Source organism: Triturus cristatus, chromosome 6 (genome assembly GCF_964204655.1).
Source record: "Triturus cristatus chromosome 6, aTriCri1.1, whole genome shotgun sequence".
NCBI classification, from domain to species: Eukaryota; Metazoa; Chordata; class Amphibia; order Caudata; family Salamandridae; genus Triturus; species Triturus cristatus.
Genome location: NC_140589.1, coordinates 1,478,914,206 through 1,478,933,985, shown reverse-complemented (window position 1 = coordinate 1,478,933,985; position 19,780 = coordinate 1,478,914,206). Strand labels below are relative to the sequence as shown.

Genomic DNA, 19,780 nt, shown 5'->3' with positions numbered 1-19,780 from the left:
CAGTCTTATACTAATCTGGGGGGCTGGGTTACCTGCTAGGTCCCTCCTATGGGTGGGACCAGGGAGGGGGATGGTTACACCCCCTTCCCTTTGTCCAGTTTCGCGCCAGGACTGGGGCTGGAGTGCCCCAGCACCGGTTTGAACTGGACTATGCATGGGACACCTTGTGTGCCCCAGGCAGTGTCTCGTTTCATTCATCCCTCCCTGCCCCAATACACTAAGGCCTGTCCAGGGTGGTGCTAGCACCTCCCAAGGCAGGAAACCTATACTCCAAGCCTCCCTCGCTGGAAGGACTCCCAGCAGCAGGAGGTCAGACTCGTATCTGTGGCAGCAGCATCCATTTTGTGATGCTGGGGCTCTGGTTAACTTTAACCGGGTAGTAGGTCTTCAACTTGTCTTCTCCCTCTAAAAGGGAGGAATACTATCCTTATCGCCAGAAATGGTGTGGGGGTATTATTCCAAAGTGTTAGACACCTTACACAACATGTTTCGATAAAGCCAAACCATAGTTACCATAACCGTTTAAGATTATAAGGTACTTTAAGAGTATATGGTAGGCTATATCATAGAACAGCTATAAGGACATGGTTCCGAAAGCTGCAGACAGGCTCAGCTCATGCTAGAGCACCATCTCACATGTTACCAAGCACTCTGCCTCCAGGATTGTCAAGGCCTGCCATAGGAGTGGCTGATAGGTACACGTGTCTATATATAAGGTAGGTATAGGAATACTACACCTAAGCAAGGGGTGATTACACGACCTTGCCCCAGCTGAGTGATCAGCCAGTTGTGTCATAATGGAAGGCCAGGCCAGGGGTGGCACAATACATGCTGCAGCCCCTGGTAGGCCTAGGGTACACCTATGCCCTGGGTACCTAAGGTACACTGTACAGGGGCCAATAAGGTGATCCTATCCAATTGGGTTTATGCACCGAAAGTACATAGTATTAGTTCAGAGAGAGAACAGCTGGGCTGTGGGTCTGATTAGCAGGCCCACAGCCACATCTAAGTCGAAAACCAGTGAAGCAAAAGCAAAAAGTGGGGGTGAACATAGAAAGCAGACCCTGCTTTCTATGTCTATAAGGTTGACTTTACAACCAATCACCATAAGGGTTGTTTGGACTGATACAAGGTGTACACTAGAATTAGTGACATCATATATCAGGCCAACTTCTCGCATTGGTGGCAGTAGTGGGATTCGAACCCACGCCTCCAGAGAGACTGGCAGGTGCATTCTTCAAACCAAAGGGCATTACCACAAATTGATAATGTCCTCCTGGGGTCGAGAAAGCAGTTTTGGCCTTTGCATTCTCAGCTAGTCTGATTTGCCAGTAGCCTGCTGTCAGGTCAAATGTGCTCAAAAACTTAGCAGCTGCCAGTCTGTCAATGAGCTCATCTGCCCTAGGTATTGGGTGGGCATCTGTCCTAGTGACAGCATTGAGACCTCTGTAGTCCACGCAAAACCTCATCTCTCTCTTACCATCTTGGGTGTGAGGTTTTGGCACAAGAACTACAGGACTAGCGCAAGGGCTCTCTGAAGGTTCAATGACTCCCAGCTCCAACATCTTTTGTACCTCAACTTTTATGCAGTCCCTGACATGGTCAGGTTGCCTGTAGATTTTACTCTTCACAGACAGACTGTCACCAGTGTCCACCTCATGGGTGCACCAGTTTGTCTGACTTGGGGTCAGAGAGAACATAGGTCTGTAGGATTGCAGAACTTGTCTGCAGTCCTGGTCCTGATGAACAGTGAGGCTGTCAGAAAAGACCACACCATCAACTGAGCCATCATCAGGGTTCTGAGTCAACAGGTCTGGGAGAGGGTCACTCTCTTCCTCCTGCCCCTCATCTGTAGCCATGAGTAAGCCCATGGCTGCCCTGTCAACATATGCCTTCAATCTGTTGACATGAAGCACCCTGTGGGGGCTTCTGGGAGTCCCAAGGTCCACCAAGTAGGTGACTTCTCCCTTTTGCTCAACAATAGTGTGGGGCCCAGACCATTTGTCTTGGAGTGCTGCTGGGGCCACTGGCTCCAACACCCACACTTTCTGCCCAGGCTGGTACACAGTCAGCACAGCCTTTTGGTTATGCCAAGCTGTTTGGAGTTCTTGGCTTGCCTCAAGGTTTTTAGAAGCCTTCTTCATATACTCTGCCATCCTGGAGCGGAGACCAAGTACATAATCCACTATATCAAGTTTGGGTTGTCTGAGAGGTCTCTCCCATCCTTCCCTTACCAAACATAGGGGTCCTCTTACAGGATGCCCAAACAAAAGGTCAAAAGGGCTGTAGCCAACCCCCTTTTGTTGGACCTCTCTGTAAGCAAACAGAAGGCAGGGTAAAAGGATGTCCCATCTTCGCCTAAGCTTGTCTGGTAAACCTTTTATCATCCCTTTTAGGGTCTTGTTGAATCTCTCCACAAGCCCATTGCACTGTGGGTAATAGGGTGTAGTGAACTTGTAGTTGACACCACACTCCTTCCACATTGCAGTCAAATATCCTGACATGAAGTTGGCACCTCTGTCAGACACAACCTCCTTTGGAAAACCCACTCTGGAGTAGACTCCAAGTAGGGCTCTTGCCACAACAGGTGCTGTTGTGGTCCTCAGGGGAATAGCTTCTGGATACCTGGTGGCATGGTCCACTATCACCAGTATAAATCTGTGCCCAGATGCTGTAGGGGGGTCCATTGGTCCTACAATGTCTATCCCCACTCTCTCAAAGGAGACCCCCACCACAGGTAGTGGTATGAGGGGGGCCTTTGTGGTGCCACCTGATTTGCCACTGGCTTGGCAGGTGACACAGGAGCGACAAAACTCCTTGGTATCTTCTGACATATGATGCCAGTGAAAGTGAGGGACAAGCCTTTCCCAAGTCTTATTCTGGCCTAAATGTCCTGCAAGGGGAATATCATGGGCCAAGGTAAGAAGGAAGCCTCTGAAACTCAAGGGTATGACCAACCTCCTGGACGCACCAGGCTTGGGGTCTCTAGCCTCTGAGTACAGCAGCCCTTCATCCCAATACACTCTATGGGTACCTTGAGCATTCCCTGCAGCCTCAGCAACAGCCTGCTGTCTGAGGGGTTCAAGAGAGCGGCAGTCTAATTGAGCCTGCCTCAGATCTGCCCTTGAAGGTCCCCCTGTCCCAAGAAACTCAACCTGATCAGGTTCCAGTTCTTCTAGGACAGTTCCTTCAGGGCTCTCAGAATCATCCTCCTGGGAGGGCTGATCCACCACCTGAGGCAGGGGGGAAGGCACAGCCTTTACCCTACTGCTCTTTCTCTTGGATTGTGTCTGGTCCATTGTCCCAGGATCCAGCACTTGCTCAGTGTTACACTTTTTGGCCTGTGACCTGGTCACAGCAAGGACATGTGCATCTATCCCCAGCATTTCTGCATGGGTCCTATACTCCACTTCAGACCACACTGAAGTCTCAAGATCATTTCCCAACAGACACTCTACAGGAAGGTCTGAACTTACCACAACTTTCTTGAGGCCAGTTACCCCTTCCCAGGAGAAGTTAACAATTGCCACACTATGGGAGGTAGTGGCATTGCTAACGTTGGTCACTAGGTTATTCTCACCTAGCATGATTTGTCCAGGGTCCACAAAGGCAGGTGTCACCATTGTGACACTAGCCCCAGTGTCCCTGTAGGCCTGAGCCATTCTATTATTGATAAAAGAAGTCTGTCTGTACTTGCCCAGGTTACTGGGGCCTACAGTAGAGGACAAAGGTATGTCCCCATCACAGATCAGAACAGCCTGAGTAGGTATCCTGACTAGGCCAGGACCCTCCTCAGTTCCCAGGGTTAACCCTACTACACCCTTTTGCTGGGAACCACCACTTACAGCTGGACTAGGGGGTACAGTTGCCTTAGGGGCAATGGTGGCTGGGGGCTTATCCTTTTTGGTGCACTCACTAAACCAATGTGAGTTTGACTTACAATAGTTGCACCATGGTTTCTTTTGGCCATCTTTCTTCTTATCCTTTTTGGAACCACCCTCCCCCTGACCCTTTTGGGGGCCTGGTGAAGACTTCTGGTCTTTTTGTTTCTGATCATTACCCTTCTGGTCTGCCTTTTTCTGATCACCGCCCTGGTTCTGGTTTTTCTGCTTAACTCTAGTCCTGACCCACCTATCTGCCTTCTTTCCCAATTCCTGGGGAGAAGTTAGGTCAGAGTCAATCAAGTGTTGATGCAACAGCTGGTTTTGACAGTTATTAAGGATTTGTTCTCTCATGATCAAATTATACAATCCTGTATAGTCCTTAACCTTACTACCCAATAACCAGCCTTCCAGAGCTTTAGTGGCACAATCTACAAAGTCAGTCCAGTCCTGAGTCTGTGTCTTCTGGGTATCCCTGAACAACAACCTGTATTGTTCAGTGGTTAGGCCAAACCCATCAATCAGAGCACTCTTCAGGACAGTGTAATTGTCAGCATCCTCATCACTAACTGTGAGGAGCTTGTCTCTACCTTTCTCAGAGAAGGAGAGCCACAAGATATCTGCCCACTGACTTTGGGGTACCTGCTGTACTTTGCAAGCTCTCTCCAAAGCAGTTATCCATTTGTGGATGTCATCCCCACACTAGTAGGGAGGGACAATCTTGCTCAGGTCTCTATTATCATAGGTCCTGTCTCTATCCTTAGGGATATTGCTGCCACCAGTGGGTTCTAACCCACTTAACTTCTGCTCTCTGGCCAGAGCAAGCTTCTCCTTGGCAAGGGCAAGTTCTTCTCTCTCAATCCTCTCATTAGCTTCCCTCATTCTGGCCTCATGCTCTTTTCTCTGTGGGGAAGTCATTCCCCTGTGAGAAGAGGCATTGGAGCTGTTAGAGACATGGGAGTGGATGGATTCCCTTGAAGGGGATCTGTCTCTCCTGTTTCTCTGGTTAAGCCCACTTGAGGGTCTGAATGAGGGGGCCCCATTCAGACTCCCATGCAAGCTTAAGTTAGCCTGGCTAAGTCGCCCAACTTTGACCTGGCTGTCTACCTCATCTTCTGAAGTCTCATCAGACTCAGCTGTAGTGGGTAGAACCTCACCTGTACCTAGGGTACTAGCCTGGGAGGCCCTACGAGCATCATACTCCTCTAGGATCTCTACTAGCTGAATGAGGGTAGGGTTTGAACCCTGTTTTAACTTTCTGGAGGTACACAATTGTCTCATCTCCTGAAAAGTTAGGGTATCATATCTAGAGGGGATCTTTCTAGGATCTACCCCTCCTGAGAGAGAATCAACTTGATCTCCTCCCAGAGACATGATCTTGTGAGGCTGTGGTGTGTGCACCTACCTACACTAGTTGTATCTACTAAACCTCTCTAGTAGTTGTAGTCAGGGTGTGCTAGGCCCTTCAACCTACAACTACTAAGTCCAGTAGGACTTAAGTATTTATAATCTTTATTATATGTACCTAAACAATATCTTATGTGATCTTTCAATTTAGTATCTCAAGATTACAATGGTATTACAACAGCAAGCTCAGATCCCAACTGCTGCTCACCAATGTGAGAAGTTGGCCTGATATATGATGTCACTAATTCTAGTGTACACCTTGTATCAGTCCAAACAACCCTTATGTTGATTGGCTGTAAAGTCAACCTTATAGACCAGCTATCCTAGTGATAGCATGGACAAGAGCAGCCTTAGGCTAAACTCTGAATGGCATGTGAAGCCAGCTGTTATACCATATGTAATCCCTTGAATACCAAATGAAAGGACACCAGAACAGATATATATAAAAGATAGAATGTATTTATTCTAGTCAAACCCTCAGCACTCTTTAGGAGATTCGAGGTAAGTACAACACAGTCTTATTTAAGCATACATTAAGTCACACAGGTAAGTAATACAGTTAGGCCCTAGGGGCCAGGCAAACCATATACTAAGTAAGTGGTATAAGGACCACTGTCACGAACATGGGATAGGCCTAGGCCTAGGGAATCGCTGGGGCTACACTACACTACCAACAGTTAGGAAGTGGGAGGCCCACGGGATTCAGGTGCAGAGTGGAAACACTCACGCGTAATGCGTAAAAGTCGATAGAATTACTAGCAGTTGGAAATTAACAGTTTTAGGACACTTCTGGTATAGCTAGAAAGTCGAGACTCGGAAACTAGACCCTAGGATAGTCAATACCCTTGTGAGCACCGAAGTACCCAAGTTACCTAGCCCACGGGCTGCGGGTGCATAGGTGTGAACTTGCGTCGGGTTTCGTCGTTGACTTCTATGGATGCCTGAAGGAAAGTTGCTGACAGGCAGTCAGTGAAGAGTGTCCGGTGGATCCCATGGTGGGGATCAGGAAGGAAGGAACCTGCAAGCAGAAGGGACAGAGTCTAGGTCACCAGCCAGGAGCCGGGAAGGAACCAGGAAGGAACCAGGCGATGTCGTGAAGATGCAGGTGAAGAGGTGAAGCTTGTCGCAGCAGCCACGGGTACCAGGAGACGTCGAGGACGACCAGGACCAGGAGGTGAGCTGTCCCACGAAGGCTCTTGCTGTCGGCGGCGTTGAAGTCGAGTCAGGACCCAACAAGCCTTGGCAAGCGGAACCCACGCAGGATGGAGGACTTGCTTCTGGTGCAGACCAAGAAGGTCTGGGGCGCTTCTCTTTCACAGAAGAGCGGGTGCCAGTCTGGAGGAGCCGGACCAGCAAGATGAAAGTAAAGGTTCGTCGTCGCAGAGGCTACTAGCCAACGGGCCAGCAACCGGACAACACGTCGAGCAACACAGGTGCAGAAGGGCCCCACGCAGAACACGTGAAGTGTGGGGAGCTGGTCTTCTTTGCAGATGGTGCTCGGGAGTGGGGCTTCTCAATTCCCCAAGCACAGCCTCGAGGGAGCCTCGGAAGTCGCGCTAGTCAGTTACTAGCCACTTTTCCCAAGTCGCCGGTCCCACGTCCATCGTCGCCTCCACGGGTCTCAGCTTCGCTGGAGATGTGGATCTGGTTCAGAGGTGTCTGGAAGTCTTGGCGCTGGTCAGTCGTTGCAGTCGTCCCTCGTAGGATTCAGTCGCAAAGCAAGCAGCGGTCGCTGGATGGTGCCTGGTTGCCCAGGGTGGTCACTCCTTGGCCACAAGGGAGATTTCTTCAGTCTTCTTCCTGAGGTCGAATGTCGAAGGTCCAGAGTTTCTGTTCAAGTTGCAGATTCAGGTTAATCTAATCTAGCAGGGCTCAGCTAGCTACTGATATACTGGGCTAGTGGGCTGGGCTACCTGCAAGGTCCCTCCTAAGGGTGGGACCAGGAAGGGGAGTGGCTACACCCCCTTTCCTTTGTCCAGTTTCGCGCCAGAGCTGGGGCTGGAGTGCCCCAGCACCGGTTTGAACTGGACTATGCATGGGACACCTTGTGTGCCCCAGGCAGTGTCTAGTTTTATTCAACCCTCCCTGCCCAAATACACTAAATCCTGTCTAGGGTGGTGCTCGCACCTCCCAAGGCAGGAAACCTATTGTCCAAGCCTCCCTCGCGGTAAGGACTCCCAGCAGCAGGAGGTCAGACTTGTGTCTGTGGCAGCAGCATCCATTTTGTGATGCTGGGGCTCTGGTTAACTTTAACCGGGTAAGTAGGTTTCAACATGTCTTCTCCCTCTAGAAGGGAGGAATAATATCCTCATGGCCAGAAATGGTATGGGGGTATTATTCCAAAGTGTTAGACACCTTACACGACATGTTTTGATAAAGCCAAACCATAGTTACCATAACCGTTTAAGATTATAAGGCACTTTTAAGAGTATATGGTAGGCTACATCATAGAACAGCTATAAGGACATGTTTCCGAAAGCTGCAGACAGGCTCAGCTCATGCTAGACCACCATCTCACATGTTACCAAGCACTCTGCCTCCAGGATTGTTAAGGCCTGCCATAGGAGTGGCTGATAGGTACACATGTGTCTATTTTAAGGGTAGATATAGGTATACTATATCTAAGCAAGGGGTGATTACACGACCTTGCCCCAGCTGAGTGATCAGCCAGTTGTGTCTGATTGGAAGGCCAGATCAGGGGTGGCATAATACATGCTGCAGCCCCTGGGAGGCCTAGGGTACACCTATGCCCTGGGTACCTAAGGTACACTGTACAGGGTCCAATAAGGTGATCCTTACCAATTGGGTATGTACCTAGGGTACATGGAGTCCATTTTAATGAGAGAGCAGACAGCCTGAGACCCTGAATTTCCAGGATCTCAGGCCAACTAAGTCGAAAAACCAGCTAGACACTAGGCAAAAAGTGGGGGGTAACCATAGTCAGATATCCACCTTCCTACAGTCGTGTACAGAACTGACGTCAGTGCGCATGGGTGGCGCCTAAGTAGTCTCCGTGATGTCATCTCGGCGCACACGACACCAGCAACAAACGCGGAGCCGCACGACGCCACCCACTGAAGCGCAGAGGTACTGCTAGCAAAAACTTTACGAATCCAGTCTGACGTCAGGGGATATTCTAAGGTAAGTAATGTAACACTAACTAATGTTTCTTACAAATATATCGTTACCGAAGGTAAGTAACTTGGTCATTATGACGTCCTCGTCGACGTGGGAGAGCTAAGAAAATAATTTCTGTGGAATGCTGGCGCAGTGGTAATTTAAAAGGTGAGGAATCCACAGGCAGATACTGTATCCACCAGAAAAAGCGTTACCGAAGGTAAGTAACTTGTTCTTTGCACACAAAAGATAATGTGTGGAAATCGGGTTTCACTTAATATTTATCATTTGCGCATCACAAACTAAAGTGTCTTGATTTGTTTTGATTCTATTAAAATCTTTGCTCCCATCACACTTCAGAAATACAAAAATTGGGATTCATTTTTGCTTTCCTAGCTGCTGAATGTGTGTAGTTCATTTACAGGTATATACATTACGTAATATGTTACAAAACAACATCCTACAGCCTTTCCTTTTACACACTTTTCCCCCAGCATGATTGTCACACAATTCACTTTACTTTTCTTTGTCTGACTGCAAAGTGAGAGGAGTTTGTAAATACAGTTTCCCATGTTTAACAAAGAAGCAGTCAAAAGGCATAGCTTGGCATTTGACCACTGTCTTTCAAGCACATTTTTATTAATTGCTAGTACTTTCACGACCCAGAATTTAGGAACCTCTTGTATAGAGACCCTATCGTCATCTGAAAGGCAAATGTTATTTGCCCGTTTTCTAAATTAGTTATGGCTGTTAAAAACCTAGATTTAGTATGAACTGCAGAAACAGAGGAACTCTGGCCCAGTTGTACTGTGGCATGTCAAGATTTTATTTTGTCTACATCCAATTAATATTTTAGGGCTGGGTGTCTAACCTGAAAGCTGTGGGGTCATTGTGGCACTCTCAACTGGAAAAACTGAATTCCAACCAGTTAGGTTGTTGAAATTATTGAGGCTCTGCAGAAAGTTCAATGGCCGTTTACTGTCCCTTAACAAAATGAGCCATATATTTAACAAGCTCCATTTACATGCATACTTCAGACCACATTTCCTTGACCACCTCTAATGTCGTCTTGTCAAGTACAGTTTGATTTTTCTGCTCAAAACACTTTGTTTTGCTATTCACAATTAATTCTGTTTTTCTTTCTTTAAACATATTTTGAATATATAATTGTATGTGAAAAAATATAGACAGTAGGTTTAATAAATAAAACATAAAAGTTCTTTCCTTTTCCCTAATGCTCACTCTCTTCTGACTGGTTGAAGTTTATTTTATTTTCAAAAATGTCTTTAAGGAAAGAAAATGCTTGTTTTGTAGCACCAATGTTGTTTTTAATTGTACCCACACCATTTTCTTCCACGCAGGAGAGTAGAGACCCTCGAAAACTTCACTGGCTGTTTGAGCTGTTGATGGATTCTCCAGTTAGTGGTGAAGGGGGTTCATTTGTAGATGCTTGGTAAGAAAGTTAATTTTCCGAAGTAAAAAAATGTGTATGCTCTTTACCATTATAATTCTAAAATGCAAATCCTGGCTTTCTACTGAGGGTAGCTCTCACTTTGTCCTCCGTACACTTGTTCAACTTACTATCTGGGCTTGGTTTAGTGCGAGTCTGGTATTTACTGTAAAAAAGTAAATGATTTCATATATTGTTCAAAGGCACTTGTAAATCTTGCAAATCTGCAGTTATGAATTGCTGAAAAATATATTGTTGAAATTGTGAAAAGTAAAAAAGAAATCTACAATAGTGATATGAATGAAGAGCAGCATTCTAAACTGGAGGTGGTTTTTCTCTGTATTTCTAGTCCTTTCATCATACATTGATCATTGGTAAGTATATTCTAAATTGTTGCATGTTTTTTTAAATTTCAAGAGTTGGCTCGAGATACTAGTCAATCTGTTGACTAGTTTTAGAACAGTACTCAAACAACCTCTAAAAGTTGCAGAATCATCACTGGGTGTTGGCTTGCTAACATTTCCAAATGTGATATAATTCTGGAACAAATGTCTTCTTTATTTAATGACTTTCATTTTAAAGTTCATTGTGTTAACTTCACCAACTTATTGCCCTTTTCTACCTACATGGCCAATATCAGATAAAACAAAGTAATTGCATTTTTATCCCTTGGAAGGTTTCCTTTGTAAGAGTGATACCATCAAGAGTGATACCATCAAAGACGTAGTGGTATGATTGAAGACATTTCTAGACAACGTAGAAAAATATCATTGTGCCTTCATTTTATAGCCTATGTTATCTCTTAGAATCCTAGAACATTTTGTATTAAAAACCTGTTTATTAGGTTTTGTGCGTAATCAGCGTCCCAAATCTCTCTCTCACACACACTCACGCACTCTTGCAGTTTAAGCTGCCAGCGCCATGAAACCGTTTGGTGTACGTGCACTATATAAACGTTTTTAACATAACATAAGCTAAAATAGCTCAAGAACCATCGGAAAACTATGCAAAACCTCTCAAGTGCAGACTTCAGTAATTAGTTGTCAAGATTTATTAGCTATTGCAGCAACTGAAACGGGATGCACAATCAAGGTTCTTCATTTGGTGGATCCTCAGCAGGTGCACTTCATGAGGTTGTGTACACTCAATAAGTTTTGAAAAAAGTACACCGGGTAGAAACACACAACAGACTTAAGGAGAATGGTTTGGTACGGAGGGGATCAACCAGCCTTCACAACACACACTCATTGTTCTTTAGTTGGGTAACTGATCAGCTGTCAAGACTTATTTTCACTGAAATTTAAAGTAGCTAAAGGGCAGAGAAGGTGTGTACCATTTCTAGTTTATCCAGGAGCTGTTGTGGTAGTGATAGAATAGGAGTTTAAGCAATACTTTGAGAGAAAAGGCCACCAATCTTCAATAAATGTTGAGGAACCCCATTTCACTCGAGATATGTGTTTTACTATCACAAAGGGGCCCCAAACCTTTTGCAGACATTTTATCTAAGCAGGCTTTCTCGTGTACAAGTCTGAATTGTTCCTACTGCAACTAGCATTGTTCTAACCATTTTATCTGAAAGAAACACGTTAGTTAGATTCCTCACCTTAGAATATCCCCAGGCGTCAGGCTGGATCCGGAAAGATTTTTGAACCAATACCCCTTGCGCGTCGCTAGGCGTCGTCTGCGGCTCCGTGTCCGTCGTTGGCGTCGTGCGCCGGAATGACGTCGTCGGAGAACTTAGACGCCGCCCTCGCGCGCTGACGTCAGTTCTTCTTTTTTCCGCGCCAGACAGCGCCGATCCGGGAAGAGCTTACCCCTTGGTCAATTTTTGACTGAACTTTTTGACTCTTTTTGGTCTTCTGTCGTCTCGACTGTGGTGCCGGTAGGATGCCTGGGTTTAAAGCCTGTGACTCCTGTCATCGACTGATGTCGGCGACGGACCACCATCGCCGTGCCTTTACTGCCTGGGGGCCAACCACGACACGGAGTCGTGCCCCGACTGTCAGGCCTTGACCTCGAAGTCTAGGCGGTAGCGGTCCCGTAAGCTTCTCGAGCTTCGGCACTCAGCTCCGCACCGCTCCCGGTCCAGGAGGAGGTCTAAGGACCGGTCGCGGAGCCGCAGTCACCATCATCGCTCATCGGGCTCGAAGTCTTCAGGTAAGTCGAAGCGATCATAGAAGTCCAAGAGGCGACACCGCTCTTCGGACTCCCCTCGCCGGTTGCGCGACTCGGCCGAGGGTCAGGGTGGTCCCACCCCCGCGGCTCCGTCGGAGCCGCAGGAGCCGCGTCCGTCTCCATACCCGCCGGTCCCTGGGACTGATGCGACTCCAGCGGAGGTCAGTGCCTTCCTCTCGGCCATGAGGGGCCTGGCTCTGCCGTTGACGCCTTCGGGCCCCGCGGGCTCGAATGGGCGACCTCGCGTGCCGGCGGCTTCGGCCCCGGCGCCGTCGCCGACTTCGGTCCCAACGCCGCAGGTCCCCGAGGGATCCAGGCCTGGATCTCTGTCGGCGCCGGTCGACCTCACGACGCCTACGGCGCCGACACCGGTTCCACCTCCGGCGCCGTCTCTGGACGACGCCATTCCCCGGTTTAGCCCCTGTCCGGACCCGACGCCGGCGCCGCACCCGACGCCGATGGATGAGCGTTTCATCTACCATCCGGCTCCGATCATTCCTCCTGTTTATCAGGAATCGGATGACGGGGCGACTGGGAGGGGTCTGAGGACCCTATGGCCCTCCAGGGCCAACTTTCACAGGACTGGGCAGACGAACTGGGGGATGCCAGTGGTCTGGACACTTCACCGGACGCTGGTTTCATCTCTCCTCCGACTGTGGCTTCAGAGGAAGGTGCAGCTTTTTCAGTGGTGCTGCGCAAGGCGGCCGAAGCCCTGGGGCTCGAGTTGCCTACTGTGGCCGTGAGGACTAATATCCTCACAGAGGTGCTTCAACTGTCAGCAGGCTCCACAGAGCCTCTGCTGCAGTTCAACGAGGCCCTCATCGACGTTCTGCAGGGCACTTGGTCCAAGCCCTCCACAGTTCCTCATGTGGATCGGAACGTGGCCCGGCGCCACCGCCCTGCTCCGGGCGACCCCAGTTTCCTGTCCCAACACCCCACCCCGAGAGCCTGGTTATCCAGGCCTCCACTTCACAATCCTCCTTCCCGTCCGCTCCTCCGGATTGGGAATGCAAGAGGCTGGAACAGTTCGGAAAGAAACTGTTCTCTTCCCTGAGCTTGGGCCTGCGGTCTTTGAACACCGCTCGCCTCTTGGACCGTTTCTCCCACTCTCTGTGGGATGCGGTGGAGGACGTGCTGCCACTGTGTCCGGAGGAGGCCCGGACTCGTCTCTCCCAGGCACTTGCTGATGGGCGAGATGCAGCGCGACATGCCATACGGTGTGGACTTGACACCACGGACTCGCTGGGTAGGGCGATTTCCACCACGGTGGCGCTCCGGCGCCACGCCTGGCTGAGGTCCACGTCTTTTCCGGGGGATGTCCAGAGTACCCTCATGGAGATGCCCTTTGATGGCGCTCGCCTTTTTGGTGAGAAGGCGGATAGTGCGCTGGCTCGTTTTAAGGACTCCCAAGCTACGGCCACGTCCTTGGGTCTCTCGGCCCCACGGCCGCACACTTCCGCCTTTCGCCCCTTTCGTGGCTAAGGAAGGGGCGCCTCCTCACGTCCGCCTAGCCACCGGCCGCAGAACCAACCTGCACGCGGTCGCGGACGTGGGTTCCGCCGTGGCGGTACTAGAGGACAACGCGGTCAGTCCACATCCACCACGGCAGCATCCGCCTCAAAGCCCTCCTAGTCCGAGCTTTCAGGCCCATTCCACGCCAGTGGGCGGCAGAGTTCGCCATCACCTGCTTCACTGGCGCACCATCACTTCGGACAGGTGGGTGCTGCAAATCGTCCGAAGGGGCTACTCCCTCCCCTTCAAGACGACCCCTCCAGCCATGCCACCGTATATCGGAGGATCACTTGAATCTTCTGCAGGAGGAAGTTACGGCCCTCTTGGCCAAGGAGGCCGTCGAGCGCGTTCCTGGTCCAGAAGTAGGCCGTGGTTGCTATTCCCACTACTTTCTGGTTCCCAAGAAGGGCAAAGGGGGCCTACGCCCTATCTTGGCACCTCAGGAGCGTCAACACCTTCCTCCGGAAGGAACGGTTCAAGATGCTAACTTTAGCTCAGGTTCTGGCTGCCCTCGACCCTGGAGACTGGATGGTAGCGTTGGACTTGCAGGACGCCTATTTTCACATCCCCGTCCTGCCGGCCCACCGTCGTTACCTGCGGTTCACGGTGGGTCAGGAGCACTTTCAGTTCACCGTGCTCCCCTTCGGCCTCACCAGTGCCCCTCGGGTGTTCACGAAAGTGATGGCGGTGGTCGCAGCTCATCTGCGCAGATCAGGGGTCCCAGTCTTCCCCTATCTTGACGACTGGTTGTTGAAGGCGGGCTCGCCCCAGACAGTCGTCTCCCACCTCCAGACTACGGCGGATCTCCTGCATTTGCTGGGATTTTCCATCAACGTGCCGAAGTCACACCTGAGCCCCTCTCAAAAGCTCCTCTTCATCGGAGCGGTTCTCGATTCGGCGCAGTTCCGGGCTTATCCTCCAGAACAGCTGGTCTGGGATATTCAGGCTCTGATTCCCATCTTTCGGCCTCTATCCTGGGTTTCGGTCAGGTTGGTGCTGCGGCTTCTGGGGCTGATGGCCTCCTGCATCCTGTTGGTGCATTACGCCAGGTGGCGAATGCGGGCTCTATAGTTGTAGGAAGGTGGATATCTGACTATGGTTACCCTATAACTTTTTGCCTAGTGTCTAGCTGGTTTTTCGACTTAGTTGGCCTGAGATCCTGCCATTCAGGGTCTCAGGCTGTCTGCTCTCTCTTTAAAACGGACTCCATGTACCCTAGGTACATAACCAATTGGTAAGGATCACCTTATTGGACCCTGTACAGTGTACCCTAGGTACCCAGGGCATAGGTGTACCCTAGGCCTCCCAGGGGCTGCAGCATGTATTATGCCACCCCTGGTCTGGCCTTCCAATCAGACACAACTGGCTGATCACTCAGCTGGGGCAAGGTCGTGTAATCACCCCTTGCTTAGGTGTAGTATTCCTATACCTACCTTATATATAGACACATGTGTACCTATCAGTCACTCCTATGGCAGGCCTTGACAATCCTGGAGGCAGAGTGCTTGGTAACATGTGAGATGGTGCTCTAGCATGAGCTGAGCCTGTCTGCAGCTTTCGGAACCATGTCCTTATAGCTGTTCTATGATATAGCCTACCATATACTCTTAAAGTGCCTTATAATCTTAAACGGTTATGGTAACTATGGTTTGGCTTTATCAAAACATGTCGTGTAAGGTGTCTAACACTTTGGAATAATACCCCCATACCATTTCTGGTGATGAGGATATTATCCCTCCCTTCTAGAGGGAGAGACATGTTAAAATCCTACTTTGCTGTTTAACTCTAACCAAAGCCTCAGCATCACAAAATGGATGCTGCTGCCACGACACAAGTCTGACCTCCTGCAGCTGGGAGTGATCCCAGCCAGGGAGGCCTGGACAATAGGTTTCCTGCTTGGGGAGGTGCTAGCACCTCCCCAGACAGCCTTTAGTGTATTGGGGCAGGGTGGGCTGAAAGGAATGAGACATGCCTGGGGCACACAAGGTGTTCCTTGCATAGTCCAGTTCAAACCGGCGCTGGGGCACTCCAGCCCCAGCTCTGGCGCGAAACTGGACAAAGGGAAGTGGGTGTAACCACCCCCTCCCAGGTCCCACCCATAAGGCGTGACCTAGCAGGTATCCCAGCCCCCCAGATTAGTATAAGAGTGGGAGTTGGGCCTCAAGACTTTAGATTATCCTGAACCTGCAAAACTGAACAGAAACTCTGGACCTTCGACATTCGACGAAAGAAGAAGACTGAAGAATCTCCCTTGTAGCCAAGGAGTGGCTACCCTGTGCAAACAGGCACCATCAAGAGACTACCCTTTGCTTTGCGAAACGTTCGACGAGGAACCGACTGCAGAGCCCGACCAGAGCCTTGATTTCCAGACTTCTCCGACCCTCATCCACATCTGCAGCAGAGCTGAGATCCGTGGAGGCGACGAGCAACGTGGGACCGGCTACCTGGGAAAAGTGGCTAGTAACTTACAGCGCAGCTTCTGAGGTACCCTCGAAGTTGTGCACCGGGGATTGAGAAGCCCCAACCCCAAGCACCATCTGCACCGAAGACCAGCCCCCCACACTCCACGAGTCCTGCGTGGGGCCCTTCAGCATTTTCCTGCTTGCCGCGTCTGTCCGGTTGCTTGCCCGCTGGCTAGTGGCCTCTGTGACGACGCTCCCTGAAATCTTCTGCGCTGGTTTGGCTCCTCCAGACTGGCTCCCGCTTCTCTGCAAAGAAGAAGCACCCCAGACCTTCCTGGTCTGCACCAGAAGCAAGTCCCTTGTTCTTCGTGGGTTCCGCTTGCCAAGGCTTGGTGAGTCCTAGTCCAACTTCGACGCCGCCGACAGCAAGAGCCTTCGTGGGACAGCTCGCCTCCTGGTCCTGGTCGTCCTCGCCGCTTCCTGGTCCTCCTGGCTGCAGCGACAAGCTTCACCTTCACCTGCAACTCTTCACGACATCGCCTGGTTCCTTCCTGGTTCCACGTGGTCACTGGCTAGTGACCTTGACTCTATCCCTTCTGCTTGCAGGTTTCTTCTCTTCTTGATCCCAGGCTTGGGATCCACCGGACACTCTCCCCTGACTGCCTGTCAGCATCTTTCTTCAGGCATCCATAGGAGTCGACGACGAAAACGACGCATCTTCACCCCTATGCACCCGCAGCCTGTGGGCTAGGTAACTTGGGTACTCCGGTGCTCATCAGGATAGTGACTATCCTAGTGTCTAGTTTTCAAGTCTCAACTTCCTAGCTACTCCGGAAGTGTCCTAAATCTATCTATTTCTAAACTGTAACATTGCTATTGACTTTTACGCATTACGCGTGAGTGTTTCCACTCTGCACACGAATCCCGTGTGCCTCCCACTTCCTAACTAACGCTAGTGTAGTGTAGCCCCAGCGATTCCCTAGGCCTAGGCCTATTCTATTTCCGTGACAGTGGTTCTTATACCACTTACTTAGTATATGGTTTGCGTGGCCCCTAGGGCCTAACTGTATTACTTACCTGTGTGACTTACTGTATGCATTAATAAGACTGTGTTGTACTTACCTCTAATCTCATAAAGAGTGCTGAGGGTTTGCTTAGAATAAATACACTTTATTTTATATATATATCTGTTGTGGTGTCCTTTCATTTGGTATTCAAGGGATTATATATGGTATCACAGCTGGCTTCACATGCCATTCAGAGTTTAGCCTAAGACTGCTCTTGTCCATGCTACCACTAGGATAGCTGGTCTATAAGGTTGACTTTACAACCAATCACCATAAGGGTATTTGGACTGATATAAGGTGTACACTATAACTAGTGACATCATATATCAGGCCAACTTCTCACATTGGTGAGCAGCGGTTGGGATCTGAGCTTGCTGTTGTAATACCATTGTAATCTTGAGATACTAAATTGAAAGATCACACAGATATTGTCTAGGTACATATAACATAGTTTATAATACTTAAGTCCTACTGGACTTAGTGGTTGTAGGTTGAAGGGAGTAACACACCCTGACTACAACTACTAGAGAGGTTTAGTAGATACAACTAGTGTAGGTAGGTGCACACACCACACCCTCACTAGAATCATGCCCCTGGATGGAGATCACACTGATGCTCCCTCAGGAGAGGAGAATCCTAGACAGGTTCCCTCTAGGTATGATGCATTCACATTCCAGGAGATGAGACAATTGTGTACCTCCAGAGGAATAAAACAGGGTGCAAACCCTACCCTTAGACAGCTAGTGGAGCTTCTGGAGGCCTATGATGCTGAAAGAGCTGCCAGGGATGGTGCCATAGCTGTAGATAAGGGTCTACCCACCACAGATGAGTCAGATGGGACTTCAGAGGAAGAGGTAGACAGCCAGAGCCAAGTAAGGAGACTTAGCCAGGCTAACTTAAGCTTACATGGGAGTTTGCATGGGGTCCCCCCATACAGACCCACAAGTAGGCATTCACAGAGAAGCAGGAGGGACAGATCCCCTTCAAGGGAATCCATCCACTCCCATGTTTCTAGCATCTCTAATGCTTCCTCTCACAGGGGAATGACTTCACCTGAGAGAAAGGAGCATAAAGCCAGAATGAGGGAAGCTAATCTGAGGATTCAGAGGGAAGAAATTGCCCTTGCCAAAGAGAAGCTTGCTCTGGCTAGAGAGCAAAAATTGTGTGGGTCAGAACCCACTGGTGGCAGCAGCATTCCTAGAGATAGGGATAGGTCTTATGACCATAGAAACCTAAGCAAGATAGTCCCCCCATATCAGAATGGGGATGACATCCACAAATGGATGACTGCTTTGAAGAGGGCCTGCAAAGTACAGCAGGTACCCCAAAGTCAGTGGGCAGCTATCTTGTGGCTCTCCTTTTCTGACAAAGGTAGAGACAAGCTCCTCACAGTCAGTGATGAGGATGCAAACAATTACAAAGTCCTGAAGAGTACTCTGATAGATGGGTTTGGCTTAACCACTGAGCAATATAGGTTGTTGTTCAGAGACACCCAGAAGACACAGACACAGGACTGGTCTGATTTTGTGGATTGTGCCACTAAGGCTTTGGAAGGTTGGTTAAATGGCAGCAAGGTGCAGGACTATACAGGATTGTACAACTTGATTATGAGGGAGCAGATCCTTAATAATTGTCAGAACCAGCTTCTCCATCAACACCTGGTAGACTCAGATTTGACCTCTCCCCAAGAATTGGGAAAGAGGGCAGATAAATGGGTCAGGACCAGGATTAGGCCTAAAAATCAGGGTGGTGACCAAAAGAAAGATACCACCAACCCTCAAGAGAAGGGTGGGGATAAAGCAAAAGAGAAATCTTCCTCAGGGCCCCAAAACTCCACACAGGGTGGTGGGTCCCAAACTCCCTCCTCTACCACAGTTAAAAAGCCTTACTGCCATGTGTGTAAAACACCTGGGCATTGGAAAACTGACAGCAGTTGTCCAGAGGCTAAAAACAAAACTGTTCCTCCAACTACTCCTGTCACACCACCTATTACTGTCAGCAGTAATCCCCCAGGTGGTGGGAGTGCCCCCAAAAATTTGGTTGGGTTTTCTTGGGGAACACAGGGGGATCCTGGCTTAGCCAATTCCCCTGCATCAGCTACTCTTGTCTGTGATGGTGGCATGGGGTTTGCCAACTTCACTGCCTGTCCCAACACTTTGGGTAGGTACAGACAGGAACCCTACATCAATGGTAGAAAAGCTGAGGCCTACAGAGACACTGGAGCTAGCATCACTATGGTGGCCCATAGGCTAGTTCCCTCTGAGCAGCTTTTGCCTGGTTTCTCATACCAGGTAACTAACATTGATGGCAAACAGAACAGTCATCCCATGGCAGAGGTATGTCTCAGCTGGGGAGGTGTCACTGGCCCTAAAAGGGTGGCAGTGTCTCCAACCTTGCCTGTGGACTGCTTGCTGGGGAATGACTTAGAACTCTCAGCTTGGGCTGGAGTTGAACAAGACACCCATTCTAAAATGGTAGGCCTTTCCAAAAAGGGTAGTGGGGTTGTGCCAGTCACAACCCCTGTCCAAGTAGCTTTCCTCCCTGAAAAGGTTGGAAGGGCAGTGGTAGCCACAGCCCAGGCACAGACAGACTTCCCTGTAGAAATTGGCAGAGCTGTGACAGTCACAGCTCAAACACAAACTGAGTGCCTTCCTGAAAAGGTTGGCAAGGCTGTAAGGGTCTCAGCCCACACTCAGACTGATATAGGTGTAGTGAAGCCTGAAACTATGGATCACTCCACACAAACAGAGAGTAGTGGGGAGGAAGAAA

At 49.5% G+C, this 19,780-nt stretch overlaps 1 protein-coding gene across 2 annotated transcripts in view; it reads left to right on the top strand.

Annotated features, from left to right (window-relative positions):
- The window catches only part of PSME4 (proteasome activator subunit 4), a 1,714,764-nt gene that overhangs the window by 1,182,796 nt on the left and 512,188 nt on the right, over nt 1-19,780 (top strand). For both annotated transcript variants that reach the window (XM_085612595.1, XM_085612594.1), the window contains one exon: nt 9,767-9,858. In XM_085612595.1, the coding sequence (XP_085468721.1) occupies nt 9,767-9,858 (92 nt within the window). The remainder of the gene's footprint in view (nt 1-9,766; nt 9,859-19,780) is intronic.